The sequence below is a fragment of the Procambarus clarkii genome, chromosome 73, assembly GCF_040958095.1.
Source record: "Procambarus clarkii isolate CNS0578487 chromosome 73, FALCON_Pclarkii_2.0, whole genome shotgun sequence".
In the NCBI taxonomy this organism is placed as follows: domain Eukaryota; kingdom Metazoa; phylum Arthropoda; class Malacostraca; order Decapoda; family Cambaridae; genus Procambarus; species Procambarus clarkii.
In genome coordinates this window covers 25875136-25896320 of record NC_091222.1, presented here as the reverse complement: position 1 = coordinate 25896320, position 21185 = coordinate 25875136, and the positions used below count along the sequence as shown (strand labels likewise).

The 21185-nt window shown below is 47.6% G+C and overlaps 2 protein-coding genes across 5 annotated transcripts in view; both read right to left on the bottom strand.

The window, feature by feature from the left end:
• The window catches only part of LOC138349444 (uncharacterized), a 171488-nt gene that overhangs the window by 73820 nt on the left and 76483 nt on the right, over window positions 1–21185 (bottom strand). The gene's annotated exons all lie outside the window — the stretch shown is intronic.
• Window positions 19890–20240, bottom strand: LOC138356673 (uncharacterized). Its single transcript, XM_069312865.1, has one exon. It carries the CDS (start codon window positions 20238–20240, stop codon window positions 19890–19892), a length of 351 nt encoding a protein of 116 aa, XP_069168966.1.

The following is a 21185-nucleotide window of genomic DNA, read 5'->3' as shown; positions in this document are numbered from 1 at the left end:
GTATACATAGATGCTGAACAAATCCACAAGGGGCCGTGACAAGGATTCGAACCTGCGTCCGAGAGCATCCCAGACGCTGCCTTAATCGACTGAGTGTCCTCACCTTACCTGGTTGATCTCGTATGTTCGAGGGTTGAGCCCAAGCTCTAGAGACCCGCCTCTCAACCGGCGTATAGGTTCCAGTGCCTTGTATGCAGTCATATCTACATTTAAAACTATGTATGGAGGCTGTCACCATCCCTTCACTTGCCAGTACAGCCCAAATGATATATGTACTACTATATCTAACCACTTGGGGTGGACGGTAGAGCGACGGTCTCGCTTAATGCAGGTCGGCGTTCAATCCCCGACCGTCCAAGTGGTTATATATAAATAAAAAGGCAAAATAAAAAGATAGAGCCAGAGAGACAAAAACAGAGACAGAGATAGTGAGAGTGAGATAGTGTGCCAGAGAATGAGAGATAGTGTGAGAGAGTGAAATAGATAGTGACAATGAGACAGATGCGAATATACAGATAGATTAATAGACAGCCAGAGGGAAGACCCTGGAAATGCTAGCTACCCTCCATAGTCTATCAGAGAATATGTGTCTACCTATTCAACATTGCAGGGGGACTGGTCTGGGGTACAGGACGAACATAGACGGATCAATATAGACATAACTTTAATATCATATATTGAATATATGATATATATGATATATTAGTCTTGTATATATAATAATCAGTATATATCAGTCTTTAACACTGCCCTCCTCTATCTGTGATATTACCATCAAGTCTAAATTGAAATGGCATATGCGTTTTCCGTAGAGTTTTATGAACATTTTCCATACTGGAAGTATCACTAAGTTGAGCCAGACCCTGGCCTCTCTTGGCATGGTGGTGGGTTATCATGGTAGCAGGTTATCATAGTAGCGGGTTATCATGGTAGCAGGCTATCATGGTAGCAGGTTATCATAGTAGCGGGTTATCATGGTAGCGGGTTATCATGGCAGCAGGTTATCATGGTAGCAGGTTACCATGGTAGCAGGTTATCATGATAGCAGGTTATCATGGTACCAGGTTATCATAGTAGCAGGTTATCATGGTAGCGGGTTATCATGGCAGCAGGTTATCATGGTAGCAGGTTATCATGGTAGCAGGTTATCATGATAGCAGGTTATCATGGCAGCAGGTTATCATGGTAGCAGGTTATCATGGTAGCGGGTTATCATGGCAGCAGGTTATCATGGTAGCAGGTTACCATGGTAGCAGGTTATCATGATAGCAGGTTATCATGGCAGCAGGTTATCATAGTGGGTTGTAGGGTGTCAAGCCTTGACATGGGGCAAGCGTGGGGTCAGCCAGCCCCAACCCCTCACCGTAGGGGGCGAGCGAGCAGACACACAATACATCTTGCATCATGACAGGTCTGCTGGCTGGGGAAGTCGTTGACACCACAATGAAACCGCATTCCTGATGGCCCCTGTTACCCGTCAACAAGGGCCCCGACTCGCTGCTGCACTCCATAACCTCACGCTGTTGTAAAGTGCACTTGCACGCTGATTGCTGCACGCAATACACTCTGGGATCACTCTATGCACTCAAACTGGTGATAGGAGGACTCCCCCCAGGTCCCAGCACTACCTGTAAGGACTAAGTCCCAAAATCAACAAATAATACACCTTTGGAGAAATCTCTGCAGATAACTGAGTTTGGGAAGTAGTTAACCATGCAGCGATCTGACTCTTGCCTGTAATCACGACACACACACCAAACATTAACCGAGCATAAACACTAGTTGCTTTTTGCTTGTATTTGCAACTTGACACATATACAGGGAATTCAAATATGGTTCCCATTCGTGTCTGTCGTAATTTTGGAGTTGTAGTGTTGTATTCGTGTAGTGGGGTGTTGTATGCGTGGTGGAAGGAGATAGGTCACTAGGTCAAGCGATAAACACAAGAAACCTTAACATTAGCGAGACAAAAGACAATCGATCTGTTTGTTTACATTCCTGAACGTAAACAAAATCATTGCCATTGGTCATCGAGTAATCAAAATTACCCGCTTCACCAATCGTTACAATCATGTCTAATCAATTGCATTGTGTTGTCAACTGACCAATTACCAATCAAGCCTTTAATCTATATGTTTACAAGCTTACTGTTCGTCTAATCTCTTCTGATTCATGGTAATTAACGTTCTGAGTGCCCCTGTACGCTAACAGCCCAATTAGACGCTGGAGTTACAAGCTTCCCAGGAAATTGTCTCAGGTATTGGGTCAGGGGATTCGTCAGGTATTGTCTCAGGTGTTTGAGTGGACGGAAGGTGTTGGTAAGTCTTTGACCACCCGAGGTCAGAGGTCACAGTAACTGTGTGTGTGTGTGTGTGTGTGTGTGTGTGTGTGTGTGTGTGTGTGTGTGTGTGTGTGTGTGTGTGTGTGTGTGTGTGTGTGTGTATGTGTGTGTGTGTGTACCACCCACACTGTACTGTGTATTCACCTAGTTGTATCACCTAGTTGAGCTTGCGGGGGTTGAGCTTAGCTCTTTCGGCCCGCCTCTCAACTGTCAATCAATCAACTATGTCCGATCAAAACTTAGATGCACTTGAAATCAAGTTAGGCTACCATATAACACAGTTGGATCTAACTTAATCCTCCTGCTAGCATTAGTTTAACTCGGGACTTAATCAAGTTTATTCCTAATGGAATCAAATAATAAGTTCATCAAACAAGTGTGTTTCCAGAGTATGAGTTTAGATGAGCTGATGTAGAGCAATAGCGTTGATGAGTTTACATTTTCATTGGGAATATCAAAGATATTTTTAATGAACTGTAAAATATTAGTTTTAAGGGAGGATAGAGAGAGAGAGAGAGAGAGAGAGAGAGAGAGAGAGAGAGAGAGAGAGAGAGAGAGAGAGAGAGAGAGAGAGAGAGAGAGAGAGAGAGAGAGAGAGAGAGAGAGAGAGAGAGAGAGAGAGAGAGAGAGAGAGAGAGAGAGAGAGAGAGAGAGAGAGAGAGGACAGAGAGAGAGAGGACAGAGAGAGAGAGAGAGAGAGAGAGAGAGAGAGGACAGAGAGAGAGAGGACAGAGAGAGAGAGAGAGAGAGAGAGAGAGAGAGAGAGAGAGAGAGAGAGAGAGAGAGAGAGAGAGAGAGAGAGAGAGAGAGAGAGAGAGAGAGAGAGGACAGAGAGAGAGAGGACAGAGAGAGAGAGAGAGAGAGAGAGAGAGAGAGAGAGAGAGAGAGAGAGAGAGAGAGAGAGAGAGAGAGAGAGAGAGAGAGAGAGAGAGAGAGAGACAGAGAGACAGAGAGAGAGAGAGAGACAGAGAGAGAGAGAGAGACAGAGAGAGAGAGAGAGAGAGAGACAAAGATACAGAGACAAAAGATACATAAAGAGAGAGTGAGATAGAGACAGAAAGTTACTCCAACATAAAAGGTGCTCAATAGTAAATAACCATTGAGCCAATCTTGAAGAACACTACAGACAGACAACATAGGCCAACAAGTCACGGACCAACCCGTCATTCACCTGTCACTCACAGACAGTGCCAATCACCGGCCATCTCTCCCCAATCCGCCACGAGAGACTTGCCAATCATTAACCATTGCATCACCCGCTACAGGAACCGATAACTCAACCCTTTCGCCTCTACTCCCTATGACCCGAGCCCCACGACTCCGGGGCCAGTCGCACGCTTCATCGACAGAAATTGCTGGAAAATCTCCGCCAAGGAGGATAAGCCAAGATCAACACGATGGGTCAAGGGGCCAGGCATGATCTGACCTGCCCTTATGATGAGTAATTGCGTTGATTATATCGTGTATCATCAATTGGCCGAGAGTCTAAAATCCCCGATCATCAAAAGTTTCCAATTCTTCAGCAGACAACAAAAATATTTATTCCGGGAATTGAATGGGTGATTGTCTGAGACAACTCTGTCTCAGGCACAGCCGAGGATATCTTTAAGAGGCTGTGGTGGGTATGTGGGCCTGCGGGCCGCTCCAAGCAACAGCCTGGTGGACCAAGCTCTCACAAGTCAAGCCTGGCCTCGGGCCGCCCCAAGCAACAGCCTGGTGGACCAAGCTCTCACAAGTCAAGCCTGGCCTCGGGCCGCCCCAAGCAACAGCCTGGTGGACCAAACTCTCACGTCAAGCCTGGCCTGCGGGCCGCTCCAAGCAACAGCCTGGTGGACCAAACTCTCACAAGTCAAGCCTGGCCTCGGGCCGCTCCAAGCAACAGCCTGGTGGACCAAACTCTCACAAGTCAAGCCTGGCCTGCGGGCCGCTCCAAGCAACAGCCTGGTGGACCAAGCTCTCACAAGTCAAGCCTGGCCTCGGGCCGCTCCAAGCAACAGCCTGGTGGACCAAACTCTCACAAGTCAAGCCTGGCCTGCGGGCCGCTCCAAGCAACAGTCTGGTGGACCAAACTCTCACAAGTCAAGCCTGGCCTGCGGGCCGCTCCAAGCAACAGCCTGGTGGACCAAGCTCTCACAAGTCAAGCCTGGCCTCGGGCCGCTCCAAGCAACAGCCTGGTGGACCAAGCTCTCACAAGTCAAGCCTGGCCTGCGGGCCGCTCCAAGCAACAGCCTGGTGGACCAAACTCTCACAAGTCAACCCTGGCCTCGGGCCGCTCCAAGCTACACACATGCATTTTCATTCCAAGTTCCTCGTCTCCTGTAGTGTGTCGCTATCTCCCGAACTTTCCAAACTGCTTTCAGGAACTTTCAGTGCAAAAGAACTTTCAGTTCGCAAGACCTTAGGAGTTACAGCAGTTGAGCCTTTCTCATTGTTCTATCTCTTTCTCTCCCTCACTTTCCCTCTCTTTCTCACTTTCTCTGACACCCACTTTCTCCCTTTCTCATTGACTCTCTCTCCCTCCCACACCTGCTCAATACTATCTCGGTCTTAACTACAAGTTAGAATCTAAATGCTAATTTCCACTTAACCATATTTGTATAAAGTCAACAGTCTAGATGTAACTAATCTTGCTGACTAGCTGACCTTAAAGTCAGCGCAGCGATATGCTCTCCTTTGGGTACTGACACCCTGCTGGGAGTCGAACCCAATCACCTAAGCTGTATCGAACTACGTCGACATGCGACATATTGGCGGACTACTTGTTCCAGCGTCTCAGAATTATCCCATAAGGACGGTCTTAACGCTGTCCCTTTCACTGAGGACTCCGGCGGGGTTGTGAATACTAATCCAGAAGTTCAAGATGGTGATGGATACCCGTGACACATCACCATACAGGCTACACATCACCATATAAGCTACACATCACCATATAAGCTACACATCACCATACAGGCTACACATCACCATACAGGCTACACATCACCATACAGGCTACACATCACCATATAAGCTACACATCACCATATAAGCTACACATCACCATATAAGCTACATAGTTAACCCCAAACATACAAGGAACTCAACCCACAATACACATTAACCCTTAGAGTGCGCAACACCAGAAAATGCTACACATCCACGAACTACCACTTTGAAGACACTCTGAGAGTCCCTGAAGTGCGTTCCTCACCTTACGTTGACTGTCCGTGTTCTGACATGGTCACTTCGGGGCTTTTAGTGTCCCCGCGGCCCGGTCCTCGACCAGACCTCCATCCCCAGGAAGCAGCCCGTGACAGCTGACTAACACCCGGGTACCTATTTTACTGCTAGGTAACAGGGGCATAGGGTGAAATAAACTCTGCCCATTGTTTCTCGCCGGCGCCCGGGATCGAACCTGGACCACAGGATCACAAGTCCAGCGTGCTGTCCGCTCGGCCGACCGGCTCCCCGGTGGCTTTACAAGATTGTGAATACTATGCTATGTATCCTCTCAGACCCAATGTACCTTCTTGTATATAAATAAAATAAATAAATAAAGTATGTGTTTATGCCTTTATTCTGGCCAACGAGACGACGAACCAACACAAACAGTTGCCTGGAACAGAATTAAAAATTCTAAGCCTAACAGGGGGGGGGTCACTAATAATATATTACATCTCATATAACACATACCAAATTTAATAAAAAAAATTGTGTTTACTTATTAAATGATCTGGATAAGTAAATAAGTAAATTTATTAAATTTAATAAGTTAATGAATCTGGCCCCAGGTTCGTAAGTGCTTGCGTAACTGCTTCGTGAATCTGGCCCCTGGTTCGTAAGTGCTTGCGTAACTGCTTCGTGAATCTAGCCCCAGGTTCGTAAGTGCTTGCGTAACTGCTTCGTGAATCTGGCCCCAGGTTCGTAAGTGCTTGCGTAACTGCTTCGTGAATCTAGCCCCAGGTTCGTAAGTGCTTGCGTAACTGCTTCGTGAATCTGGCCCCAGGTTCGTAAGTGCTTGCGTAACTGCTTCGTGAATCTAGCCCCAGGTTCGTAAGTGCTTGCGTAACTGCTTCGTGAATCTAGCCCCAGGTTCGTAAGTGCTTGCGTAACTGCTTCGTGAATCTGGCCCCAGGTTCGTAAGTGCTTGCGTAACTGCTTCGTGAATCTAGCCCCAGGTTCGTAAGTGCTTGCGTAACTGCTTCGTGAATCTGGCCCCAGGTTCGTAAGTGCTTGCGTAACTGCTTCGTGAATCTGGCCCCAGGTTCGTAAGTGCTTGCGTAACTGCTTCGTGAATCTGGCCCCAGGTTCGTAAGTGCTTGCGTAACTGCTTCGTGAATCTAGCCCCAGGTTCGTAAGTGCTTGCGTAACTGCTTCGTGAATCTGGCCCCAGGTTCGTAAGTGCTTGCGTAACTGCTTCGTGAATCTGGCCCCAGGTTCGTAAGTGCTTGCGTAACTGCTTCGTGAATCTGGCCCCAGGTTCGTAAGTGCTTGCGTAACTGCTTCGTGAATCTGGCCCCAGGTTCGTAAGTGCTTGCGTAACTGCTTCGTGAATCTGGCCCCAGGTTCGTAAGTGCTTGCGTAACTGCTTCGTGACTCTAGCCCCAGGTTCGTAAGTGCTTCCGTAACTGCTTCGTGAATCTGGCCCCAGGTTCGTAAGTGCTTGCGTAACTGCTTCGTGAATCTAGCCCCAGGTTCGTAAGTGCTTGCGTAACTGCTTCGTGAATCTAGCCCCAGGTTCGTAAGTGCTTGCGTAACTGCTTCGTGAATCTAGCCCCAGGTTCGTAAGTGCTTGCGTAACTGCTTCGTGAATCTGGCCCCAGGTTCGTAAGTGCTTGCGTAACTGCTTCGTAACTAATTTATTAAATAATCTGTGATTGAATTTTATTATGTTTTAAGCGACAATAAAGGTTCGCTTTTATTACCATAAATAAGGGGAAAGCGCTAAGCCATTACTATTATATATGGCTTGCCAATTACCCCTTATTTATAATAATTGCGACCATTTATTGTCTCGTAAAGGGTCGTTAATGGTTCCTATTTACACCAAAAAATATAGCATGAGACATGATCCTTGTATTCAAGATCTTAAGAAATCTTTGAAAATTACTTAACAAAAAGTAATCACTACTTAAAAGCCACATAATCTATCCTGGTAACACAGGATATTATTATTAATACATTTAATACAACCAAAAGTAGTTACAGTGGATAGGTAGGTAATTAGTAAATTGGTAATTATTTAAAAAAAATGGGTTAAATTCCCTGGAAACACAAACCGAAACTGTCTTTATTTTCCGCTTGTTACAACTTGTAATAAAGTTGTTACATCTTGGCTTAACGTGTTTATGACGTATTAGAACGTTGTTACAACTTGCTATATTGGTTGTTATAACTGGTTAGGTGTTAAAACTTGCTCGAACGTTGTACCAACGTCGTAGTTTCGGTGTGTGGCGGGAAGCCACCTGGGGATATCTATCGGGAATATCTATCGGGAATATCTATCGGGAATATCTATCGGGGATATCTATCGGGAATATCTATCGGGAATATCTATCGGGAATATCTATCGGGAATATCTATCGGGAATATCTATCGGGAATATCTATCGGGAATATCTATCGGGAATATGTATCGGGAATATCTATCGGGAATATCTATCGGGAATATCTATCGGGAATATCTATCGGGAATATCTATCGGGAATATCTATCGGGAATATCTATCGTCTCTACTCGACTGTTTATACACCACAAGGACTTGAAATATGAGAAGTGTGTGTTGATTTGTCGCGCCTCACTGCACCTCCTTGTTAACTTCTTCAACTCCGTCGTAAGAAAATTGTGAGTGTGAGAATTGTGAGAATAAAAAGAAAAAAATCTTTGAGTGAGTGTGAAGTGTGAGTGTGAGAAAATTGTGAGTGTAAGAATTGTGAGAATAAAAAGAAAAAAATCTTTCCTGTGTAAGTAATTATACATTATCACTAATTATATGTTAAGATAGAGACAACTTATGCATTGTGGAAGAGCGCCGAGCTCCGCTAATCGATGTAATATGATTTTTTAGCAGTGTATTTATAAGCAACCAAATTCACTTACATAATAAGTGAATAATAATTTAATAATAATAATAATTAATTTAATTTAATTTAATTTAATTTAATTTATTTTAGTAATAATAATTTATTTAGGAAACGTACATAGTTACAGAGTTACAGTACAAACATTGTGTTTGATTTAAAGATAAGAGGTAGTACATACAATACCTATCTTGAGGTTATCTTGAGATGATTTCGGGGCTTTAGTGTCCCCGCGGCCCGGTCCTAGACCAGGCCTCCACCCCCAAGAAGCAGCCCGTGATAGCTGACTAACTCCCAGGTACCTATTTACTGCTAGGTAACAGGGGCATTCAGGATGAAAGAAACTTTGCCCATTTGTTTCTGCCTCGTGCGGGAATCGAACCTGCGCCACAGAATTACGAGTCCTGCGCGCTATCCACCAGGCTACGAGGCTACGAGGCCTACCTAAAGCCACTAGTACGCGTAGCGTTTCGTTCCGGCCGAATCTAAGTCTAAGTTACTTGTCAAACAATCTAGTGATTCTACGTCAATTATGCTACTTGGTAATGTTCTGTAAGGTACTGGTGGGCATCTATCCCCAGCTGCCCATCAACGAGTTTGGTCCACCAGGCTGTTGCTTGGAGCGGCCCGCAGGCCAGGCTTGACTTGTGAGAGCTTGGTCCACCAGGCTGTTGCTTGGAGCGGCCCGCAGGCCCACATATACCTGGTTGATGGGGTTCTGGGAGTTCTTCTACTCCCCAAGCCCGGCCCGAGGCCAGGCTTGACTTGTGAGAGTTTGGTCCACCAGGCTGTTGCTTGGAGCGGCCCGCAGGCCAGGCTTGACTTGTGAGAGTTTGGTCCACCAGGCTGTTGCTTGGAGCGGCCCGCAGGCCAGGCTTGACTTGTGAGAGTTTGGTCCACCAGGCTGTTGCTTAGAGCGACCCGCAGGCCAGGCTTGACTTGTGAGAGTTTGGTCCACCAGGCTGTTGCTTGGAGCGGCCCGAGGCCAGGCTTGACTTGTGAGAGCTTGGTCCACCAGGCTGTTGCTTGGAGCGGCCCGCAGGCCAGGCTTGACTTGTGAGAGCTTGGTCCACCAGGCTGTTGCTTGGAGCGGCCCGCAGGCCAGGCTTGACTTGTGAGAGTTTGGTCCACCAGGCTGTTGCTTGGAGCGGCCCGCAGGCCCACATATACCTGGTTGATGGGGTTCTGGGAGTTCTTCTACTCCCCAAGCCCGGCCCGCAGGCCAGGCTTGACTTGTGAGAGTTTGGTCCACCAGGCTGTTGCTTGGAGCGGCCCGAGGCCAGGCTTGACTTGTGAGAGCTTGGTCCACCAGGCTGTTGCTTGGAGCGGCCCGCAGGCCAGGCTTGACTTGTGAGAGCTTGGTCCACCAGGCTGTTGCTTGGAGCGGCCCGCAGGCCCACATATACCTGCTTGATGGGGTTCTGGGAGTTCTTCTACTCCCCAAGCCCGGTCCGAGGCCAGGCTTGACTTGTGAGAGCTTGATCCACCAGGCTGTTGCTTGTAGCATACCCTACCTACATAACACCACCATCAACAAACTAATATTGTACCCACAATCCCCATCAGCCCCCACGAGGATAAGTTAGCGGACTGAGCACTGAGCATCTTAAGCGCTGAGAGAGCGCTCTCTCACCCCTGGGGTGAACGCACCGCCGGACGCAGAGACACCCCCGCAGAGTCGCGTATAATGACCCCATACAACATACACCGACGGTCAACATACAACATACACCACATACATCAATCCCCACTAAATGGCTCAAGCGGGACAAGAAGCCATGTGGATAGTATCCACAGGGACGGTAATAGCGAGGTGGATAGGTAGACTATTCCATAGCCCCCGGGCCATGTCCGACCCCAAGATACGCAGCTGTGTTGTATATATCTACTTACACATTAACATATAAAGGCAGCCAGCCAGCCACGACGTGTCGACCAGTCGCTGGATATTTTGATCGTACCTGCGGTGTTGTTCTTAAGTGCTAAGCTCAGGTGTTGGGCTCTCAGGTGTTGGGCTCTCAGGTGTTGGGTCCTGTGTTGGGTCCTGTGGTGTTGGGCTCTCAGGTGTTGGGTCCTGTGTTGGGTCCTGTGGTGTTGGGTCCTGTGGTGTTGGGTCATGTGTTGGGCCCTCAGGTGTTGGGTCCTGTGTTGGGCCCTCAGGTGTTGGGTCCTCATGTGTTGGGTCCTCAGGTGTTGGGTATAGAGCCCAATAGGCTCGGGTTAGGGTGGTGTAGGCTGAGGTTAGGGTGGTGTAGGCTCAGCTTAGGGTGGTGAAGGCTCAGGTTAGGATGCTGTAGGCTCAGGTTAGGATGCTGTAGGCTCAGGTTAGGATGCTGTAGGCTCAGGTTAGGGTGGTGTAGGCTGAGGTTAGGGTGGTGTAGGCTGAGGTTAGGGTGGTGTAGGCTCAGCTTAGGGTGGTGAAGGCTCAGGTTAGGATGCTGTAGGCTCAGGTTAGGATGCTGTAGGCTCAGGTTAGGATGCTGTAGGCTCAGGTTAGGGTGGTGTAGGCTGAGGTTAGGGTGGTATAGGCTGAGGTTAGGGTGGTGTAGGCTCAGCTTAGGGTGGTGAAGGCTCAGGTTAGGGTGGTGAAGGCTCAGGTTAGGGTGGTGAAGGCTCAGGTTAGGATGCTGTAGGCTCAGGTTAGGGTGGTGTAGGCTCAGGTTAGGGTGGTGTAGGCTCAGGTTAGGGTGGTGTAGGCTCAGGTTAGGGTGGTGAAGGCTGAGGTTAGGGTGGTGTAGGCTCAGGTTAGGGTGGTGAAGGCTGAGGTTAGGGTGGTGAAGGCTCAGGTTAGGGTGGTGTAGGCTCAGGTTAGGGTGGTGTAGGCTGAGGTTAGGGTGGTGTAGGCTCAGCTTAGGGTGGTGAAGGCGCAGGTTAGGGTGGTGAAGGCTCAGGTTAGGGTGGTGAAGGCTCAGGTTAGGATGCTGTAGGCTCAGGTTAGGGTGGTGAAGGTTCAGGTTAGGATGCTGTAGGCTCAGGTTAGGGTGGTGAAGGTTCAGGTTAGGATGGTGTAGGCTGAGGTTAGGGTGGTGTAGGCTCAGGTTAGGATGCTGTAGGCTCAGGTTAGGATGCTGTAGGCTCAGGTTAGGGTGGTGAAGGCTCAGGTTAGGGTGGTGAAGGCTCAGGTTAGGGTGGTGTAGGCTCAGGTTAGGGTGGTGTAGGCTCAGCTTAGGGTGGTGTAGGCTCAGGTTAGGATGCTGTAGGCTCAGGTTAGGATGCTGTAGGCTCAGGTTAGGGTGGTGTAGGCTCAGGTTAGGGTGGTGTAGGCTGAGGTTAGGGTGGTGTAGGCTCAGGTTAGGATGCTGTAGGTTCAGGTTAGGGTGGTGTAGGCTCAGGTTAGGGTGGTGTAGGCTGAGGTTAGGGTGGTGTAGGCTCAGGTTAGGGTGGTGTAGGCTGAGGTTAGGGTGGTGTAGGCTGAGGTTAGGGTGGTGTAGGCTCAGGTTAGGATGCTGTAGGCTCAGGTTAGGGTGGTGTAGGCTGAGGTTAGGGTGGTGTAGGCTGAGGTTAGGGTGGTGTAGGCTCAGGTTAGGGTGGTGTAGGCTGAGGTTAGGGTGGTGTAGGCTGAGGTTAGGATGCTGTAGGCTCAGGTTAGGATGCTGTAGGCTCAGGTTAGGATGCTGTAGGCTCAGGTTAGGGTGGTGTAGGCTCAGGTTAGGATGCTGTAGGCTCAGGTTAGGGTGGTGAAGGCTCAGGTTAGGATGCTGTAGGCTCAGGTTAGGATGCTGTAGGCTCAGGTTAGGGTGCTGTAGACTCAGATTAGGGTGCTATACGCTGGGCTAGGGTGATATAGCTTGAGTTAGACTACATAAAGCTAAGTACATTATAATCTCCTTTGACAATTAAGCCATCTTGTGTACGAAACGACATGTATCTATCTCTTCCCACCATTGTTTAACTAGCTAACGACTTCACAGTCTCGTTATTACCAACGATATAACGAAGTATCTCGTATAAACTACAGGCAACGCAAAAATTAAATACAATTTACAATTTACAAATGTAAATTTTTTACAATTTACGCTGGGACAAAATGCTAGTGGTGACGGGATTGCTATTATGCCCAAAGAATGTCTTCAGTCTTACTTAGTCAACCGTAAAACGGCCATCACAGCCTGGTCGGCCCACGCAGCCAAGGTCTACGAGTTTCAGGTATTTTTCATTCGTAAAATCGTTGTTTTTCCTTGGCCTGAACACGGCGCTAAAAGAGGTATTTAAGTGTGGGTTTAAAACGCCACGGAATTCTTAGATATTTCATGAGCTTGAGAGATAGAGGGGTATATGTGACTCTGTGAGTGGCTAGATTGCGTGCGTGTGTGTGAGTGTGTGTGTGTGTGTGTGTACTCAGCTAATTGTGCTTACGGGGGGTTGAGTTCTGTCTCTTTGGTCCCGCCTCTCAATCGTTAATCAACTGGTGTACATTGTAAATAAAAGGTGTGTGTGTGTGTGTGTGTGTGTGTGTGTGTGTGTGTGTGTGTGTGTGTGTGTGTGTGTGTGTGTGTGTGTGTGTGTGTGTTTGTGTGTGTGTGTGTACTCACCTAGTTGTGCTTGCGGGGGTTGAGCTCTGGCTCTTTGGTCCCGCCTCTCAACTGGTGTACAGATTCCTGAGCCTATTGGGCTCTATCATATCTACATTTGAAACTGTGTATGGAGTCAGCCTCCGTGTGTGTGTGTGTGTGTGTGTGTGTGTGTGTGTGTGTGTGTGTGTGTGTGTGTGTGTGTGTGTGTGTGTGTGTGTGTGTGTGTTCACTCTTAAGTAAATTATACGTCAAAATGCGACGTTCTATTAAGACTTGCTCTTCCTAATAGACCGAGACTAATAGACGCTGATAGACGTTAATAAAATAGACATTTGGGGTAGTTTCTGTTTTACTTATATAAACTTATACGTTTAATTTGCCTCGTTATTTAATAAAAACACGATAATCAAGATATTTAATGAACTCCTGAAAGCAAAAACAGTCCGAAGCTGTTTGGCAATCCCGATAGACAACTTAGAGGTAACGAGTGGTAACGACTACTCGTTACCACTCCAATGACATGCACAGCACCGGATACTAACGCAAAACACAACAAATTGGGGTTATCTTAATTTGTACCCATAAGTACATAATTGCACTTATGAGGTTATCTTGAGATGATTTCGGGGCTTTTTAGTGTCCCCGCGGCCCGGTCCTCGACCAGGCCTCCACCCCCAGGAAGCAGCCCGTGACAGCTGACTAACACCCAGGTACCTATTTTACTGCTAGGTAACAGGGGGCATAGGGTGAAAGAAACTCTGCCCATTGTTTCTCGCCGGCGCCTGGGATCGAACCCAGGACCACAGGATCACAAGTCCGCTCCCTCCCGACCAGCACCCAAGCCTGAAGTCTGAAAATGAAGAATTGATGACATTTCGGATGAACTGAAATTTCGTCAATTTTCTATTTTTCAGATTTGTGGGTTGAGAGCCTAGCCTTCAACCCCGTTATTGTGACTCATCGTCTGTAATTTTCAGATACTTAGATGAGGAAAAAATATATATTTTTTGATACATTGAGGGGGGGGGGCACCTTCCCTGTAGCAGGTGTGGCCCACTTCCCCTATGGCAGGTGTGGCCCACCTTCCCTGTGGCCGGGTGTGGCCCACCTCCCCTGTAGCAGGTGTGTCCCACCTTCCCTGTGGCAGGTGTGGTCCACCGCCCCTGTGGCAGGTGTGGCCCACCTCCCCTGTGGGCGGGTGTGGCCCACCGCCCCTGTGGCAGGTGTGGCCCACCTTCCCTGTGGCCGGTGTGGCCCACCTTCCCTGTGGCAGGTGTGGCCCACCTTCCCTGTGGCAGGTGTGGCCCACCTTCCCTGTGGCAGGTGTGGCCCACCTTCCCTGTGGCAGGTGTGGCCCACCTCCCCTGTGGCCGGTGTGGCCCACCTTCCCTGTGGCAGGTGTGGCCCACCTCCCCTGTAGCAGGTGTGGCCCACCTCCCCTGTAGCAGGTGTGGCCCACCTCCCCTGTAGCAGGTGTGTCCCACCTCCCCTGTAGCAGGTATGTCCCACCTCCCCTGTAGCAGGTGTGGCCTACCTTCCCTGTAGCAGGTGTGTCCCACCTCCCCTGTGGCAGGTGTGGCCCACCTTCCCTGTAGCAGGTGTGGCCCATCTCCCCTGTAGCAGGTGTGGCCCGCTCCGGGGACGCAGGAAGGACAACTCTTCAAGGCGTGCAGGTATGTAAGGGCCGTACCATGAACCGTCCTTTGAGGCAAGAGTGATCTATCCCTCCACGGCTCGTATGGTCGACCTGCCGGCATCCTGTCCCCCTCCACTCGCCTCTCCAACAACACGTGCCCGCACTCCCGCGCTTACACTCTGGCCTGAGCTATCGAGTGCCCGCCATTGCACTCTTCTTGTTCGAAAAATGGCGCCAAAATGACGCGGGAAATTTGATTTCATCCGTGAGTCGTATCTTTCGCGGCTTCTGGCGCGCTCTATCGCGCTTAACGATACTGCGCATGTGACCGCGAGTTCCAGCATGATTCACTCGCGTACAATCGCTGACATGAGCACTGCTCAGCGCAGCTAATGCCTGAGTTTAGCAACTATTTGTTGAATTATTCTCAACCAGACAATAATCAAAGTCGTTCCAATAATTATTGACTAAATTGGTTCCCAAAAACAACAGGATATGGCGGCAGGAACTGAGCTGAAGCCTATCAGGATATAGGCAGGAACTGAGCTGAAGTCTATCAGGATATAGGCAGGAACTGAGCTGAAGCCTATCAGGATATAGGCAGGAACTGAGCTGAAGCCTATCAGGATATAGGCAGGAACTGAGCTGAAGTCTATCAGGATATAGGCAGGAACTGAGCTGAAGCCTATCAGGATATAGGCAGGAACTGAGCTGAAGTCTATCAGGATATAGGCAGGAACTGAGCTGAAGCCTATCAGGATATAGGCAGGAACTGAGCTGAAGCCTATCAGGATATAGGCAGGAACTGAGCTGAAGTCTATCAGGATATTGCGACAATATACGGCTAGTTAACAGGTGTGGAACTACCCATCCACCACCAGGTGTGGAACTACACATCCACCACCAGGTGTGGAACTACCCATCCACCACCAGGTGTGGAACTACCCATCCACCACCAGGTATTATGACTGACATACCACACTCCATCACTGACAGTTGAAGCGTCTTTAGTGGAGATTGTTACTACCCCTACTCAATCTTATACGAAGGTATGCTCTTAGATATATTAAGGTATACTTAACTGGTATACTTAACTATCTTTTAAGAAGGTATGGAGGCTTGGAGCTTCCTCCTCCTGCTGCTTCCACACACTTTCCACTTGTACTCACCTAGTTGTGCTTGCGGGGGTTGAGCTCTGGCTCTTTCGTCCCGCCTCTCAACTGTCAATCAACTGGTGTACAGATTCCTGAGCCTATTGGGCTCTATCATATCTACACTTGAAACTGTGTATGGAGTCAGCCTCCACCACATCACTTCCTAATGCATTCCATTTGTCAACCACTCTGACACTAAAAAAGTTCTTTCTAATATCTCTGTGGCTCATTTGGGCACTCAGTTTCCACCTGTGTCCCCTAGTGCGTGTGCCCCTTGTGTTAAATAGCCTGTCTTTATCTACCCTATCAATTCCCTTGAGAATCTTGAATGTGGTGATCATGTCCCCCATTGTGTGGAAGTCAGTGTGGAGGTGGCTTCCACTGCCTGCCTTGACAGGTTGCTCCACTTGTATTCAACTTAACATGTGTCTTTTAACATTAAACATGTGTCTTTTAACATTAAACATGTGTCTTTTAACATTAAACATGTGTCTTTTAACACTAAACATGTGTCTTTTAACATTAAACATGTGTCTTTTAACATTAAACATGTGTCTTTTAACACTAAACATGTGTCTTTTAACACTAAACATGTGTCTTTTAACATTAAACATGTGTCTTTTAACATTAAACATGTGGCTTTTAACACTAAACATGTGTCTTTTAACATTAAACATGTGTCTTTTAACATTAAACATGTGTCTTTTAACACTAAACATGTGTCTTTTAACACTAAACATGTGGCTTTTAACATTAAACATGTGTCTTTTTACATACGAATGTAGGGGCATTAAGTGCAAAATGGAATACACTTAAGGAACAAGTTGTGGAAGCAAACTCTATTTATCATTTTAAAACTAGATATGATAGGGAAATGGGACCAGAGTCATTGCTGTAAACAACCGATGGCTCGAAAGGCGGGATCCAAGAGCCGATGCTCGATCCTGCAAGACACAAATAGGTGAGTACATATTAGGCAGTGATGTGGTGGAGGCTGACTCCATACACAGTTTCAAGTGTAGATATGATAGAGCCCAATAGGCTCAGAAACCTGTACACCTGTTGATTGACAGTTGAGAGGCGGGACCAAAGAGCCAGAGCTCAACCCCCGCAAGCACAAATAGATACGGGGTGAGGGGGGGGGGGCACGTCCCCTGAGGTACGGGGGGAGAGGGGGACCCGTCCCCTGAGGTACGGGGTGAGAGGGGGGCCCCGTCCCCTGAGGTACGGCCTGAGAGGGGGCCACGTCCCCCGAGGTACGGGGTGAGGGGGGAGGCCCGTCCCCTGAGGTACGGGGTGAGAGGGGGGTCCCGTCCCCTGAGGTACGGGGTGAGAGGGGGACCCGTCCCCTGAGGTACGGGATGAGAGGGGGGCCCCGTCCCCTGAGGTACGGGGTGAGAGGGGGGCCCCGTCCCCTGAGGTACGGCCTGAGAGGGGGCCACGTCACCTGAGGTACGGCCTGAGAGGGGGGCCTCGTCCCCTGAGGTACGGGGTGAGAGGGGGACCCGTCCCCTGAGGTACGGCCTGAGAGGGGGCCACGTCACCTGAGGTACGGCCTGAGAGGGGGGCCTCGTCCCCGGAGGTACGGGGTGAGGGGGGGGGGCAGTGTTTATAAACAAGACAAACACCCGAAGCGTTTGGGCAAGGTGACACAATGTCTTCCCTGTCACCCAGGCCGTAAGATCGCGACTTACGACGCCTTTGAGAAGAATCCACGACTCCTGCGAGGCGAATGCTTCACCTTAACAGCCGCGGAGTCATAAATAACAAGCTTATAGTGGCAGCTTGGAGCCAGCCAAGGCAGCGACAAGCTTCCCAACGCGTCGAGGAACGCGTCGAGGCCAGAGCCAAGCCCTGATGCAAACAAAGCGATGTGTTTGTATTTAGGTCAGTGAGTGATTGCCTAAGCACTTCTGTACAGCACGAGTTATGTAGGAGCCGGGTAGCGGGAGCTAGAGTCTCCTTCTGGCGTGAATACTTGTAGGATAACTTGGGTCACGGGGACTATACCAGGAAGGCCACGAGTAGATACTCCAGGGTCGAGTATGACTTCACTAGTAACCACTCCAGTCTCACGAAGATAACATAGTTATTAGAATGACATTCAGAGTACATGATACCTGGAGGAATTCCTCCAGTTATGGAGTACAACCTCCTCCGCTCAGACCGGTACGGAGTAGAACCTCCTTCGCTCGGACCGGTATGGAGTAGAATCTCCTCCACCCGGACCGAAGGACCAGGCCTCTTGCATGTGTATGTGTACGAGACTGAACAATACTCTGCCTGAACCCAATGACCCTGACGCTGATGGTGGGAGGACCTGGGGGTCTATGGGAGGGACTGTGGAAGGGACAGGGGCACAGAGCTGTAATGAAGGGTGACAATACATAGAGGATACAGTAGTGCAGGATACATAGCATACGAATAGTCACCAATCACCGCAATGTTCAAATTCTCAAATTTGTATGAAAAAATACAATCTAGGTTTCATATTTTGTTGGGATCTCAAAACAACCAATATACATATACATACATACACATATATATATATATATATATATATATATATATATATATATATATATATATATATATATATATATATATATATATATATATAATAATCTACAAGACCAACGTAAAGGAGAAGAATAGCATTAATGTCTAGTTCAATTGAAGCTTCGTGAGATTTTATATATATATATATATATATATATATATATATATATATATATATATATATATATATATATATATATATATATATATATATATATATATATATATATATACCTCTATATTATATTCCTATATAGATTATTTTGTTCAGTTTTCTCACTGTACCACGGAATGAACATGAACACTTTGAACATGCACAGAGTAACGATGTTGGGGAGGGGAAAGCGCCAAGCCATTATGACTATAGCACTGGGAAGGGGTCAGGATTTGGGATGGGACGGGGGGAAAGGAATGGTGCCCAACCACTTGTGGACGGTCGGGGATTGAACGCCGACCTGCATGAAGCCAGACCGTCGCTCTACCGTCCACCCCAAGTGATTGTGTTGAACATGCACAGATAAGGATAAAATTTAATCCCAGGATATAGAAATGAAGAGTAACTTAGAAAGACTAATTTCAACCATTCCTTTCCCTCCGTCCCATCCCAAATCCTTATCCTGACCCCTTCCCAGTGCTATATAGTCGTAATGGCTTGACGCTTTCCCCCTGATAATTCCCTTCCCTTGCTACATTGCTTCAAGTGAAGGTTAGATATTTATACCAACGAGGCTGTTTGGGGGGGGGGGGTGTTAACTGCTTCTTGCTTGTTCAGCTCGTCTTGTTCCAGCTCGTTAACTCTAGACAGAGCGTCTTAGGCGTTTCTTAAGACTAATTGGCAGGTGTACGCTACCTGGGACTAGGCTAAACCAGGTAGCAAAGTCCGCACCTAGTCCAAACAGTACTAAGCTTGGGTTGGCCTTTGCTTTTTGCTGATTGGCCTTTGCTCTTTCTGATTGGCCTTTGCTCTTTCTGATTGGCCTTTGCTCTTTCTGATTGGCCTTTGCTCTTTCTGATTGGCCTTTGCTCTTTCTGATTGGCCTTTGCGCTTTCTGATTGGGCTTTGCTCTCTTTGATTGGTCTTTGCTCGTTCTGATTGGCCTTTGCGCTTTCTGATTGGGCTTTGCTCTCTCTGATTGGTCTTTGCTCTTTCTGATTGACATTTGCTCTTTCTGATTGGCCTTTGCTCTTTCTGATTGGGCTTGTGCTCTTTCTGATTGGCCTTTGCTCTGGCTTTTGCTCTGATTGGCCTTTGCTCTTTCTGATTGGCCTTGGCTCTTTCTGATTGGCCTTGGCTCTTTCTGATTGGCCTTTGTTCTGATTGGAATTGGCTCTGATTGGCCTTGGCTCTTTCTGATTGGCCTTTGCTCTTTCTAATTGGCCTTTGCTCTTTCTGATTGGCATTTGCTCTGATTGGCCTTTGCTCTTTCTGATTGGCCTTTGCTCTTTCTGATTGGTCTTTGCGCTTTCTGATTGGCCTTTGCTCTTTCTGATTGGCTTTTGCTCTTTCTGATTGGCCTTTGCTCTTTCTGATTGGCCTTTGCTCTTTCTGATTGGTCTTTGCTCTTTCTGATTGGCCTTTGCTCTTTCTGATTGGTCTTTGCTCTTTCTGATTGGCCTTTGCTCTTTCTCATTGGTCTTTGCTCTTTCTGATTGGCCTTTGCTCTTTCTGATTGGCTTTTGCTCTTTCTGATTGGCCTTTGCTCTTTCTGATTGGCCTTTGCTCTTTCTCATTGGTCTTTGCTCTTTCTGATTGGTCTTTGCTCTTTTTGATTGGCCTTTGCTCTTTCTGATTGGCCTTTGCTCTTTCTGACTGCCTTGGCTCTTTCTGATTGGCCTTGGCTCTTTCTGACTGTCTTGGCTCTTTCTGATTGGCCTTTGCTCTGATTGGCCTTTGCTCTTTCTGATTGGCCTTTGCGTTCGGCAGAATGAAGGCACAGGAACCAATCACCTTAGTCCTAGTGAATGCAGCTTTCTTCATTCCAGTTCATTCCTACTTAAGTCGTAATGGCTTGGCCACTTCCCCTGATAATTCCCTCCCCTCATTCCAACTTAACAATTGGGGAAAAACTTTTCCCTCTCAATGGTCGCCAATGATTCAAAACTTGGGGGGAGGAGAATTACGATTAAACTACAGGATGTCTTGGACAAAATTTAAAAATTGGCCCAAGAAATGGCTACTTGAGTTCAATGCCTCCCAGTGCAAAGTAATAATCCTGGGAGCTGTAGACTGTAGGCATGATATACATACACAAATATGCAGGTGGACACACACAGACACATACACACACACACGCAGGCAGACACACACGCAGGCAGACACACACACACACACACACACACACACACACACACACACACACACACACACACACACACACACACACACAAGCACTCAAACTACACATCCTATACTTACCAACAAGGCGAAGATCGTCTCCAAAAACGTCACCTATAACTTACCTGTAAAAAAAAAAAAGAAAAAAAACATTAAAACACCAATCACATTGTTTACAAATCAAATGAGCATCTAGATAACCATTTAGAGGGAGATGATCTGACATCTGAGTCCTCGCCTTGCTCCTGATATCCTGTAACACACTCCTGATATCTCACAGAAAGAAAGATATCTTGTCAAGACCTCACAGAAAGAAAAATATCTTATCAAGGAGCCTCCTACCTGCTAACCCACACTGCTTCAGCTATCAGTTAGGTAATTTTTTTAATCTTTAAGCTCGTAGTTGATGTTCTCTCATATGTTTGTGTAAATATATGAGCTTACAAGCGGCCAGTTATACCGTGTATCATTCAACAAATCCTAAGATACGTTGGTCTCATTGTCTAGGTAACTTATAGTCTAATATATTCGATAATTATTTACAATTAATCTAGATATAAAAGCCAGATATCTATACAAATAGCCGCG

Coding starts and splice junctions, on each gene's coding strand:
- LOC138356673 (XM_069312865.1), bottom strand. CDS start 20,240: ATGAAGAAAGCTGCATTCACTAGGACTAAGGTGATTGGTTCCTGTGCC.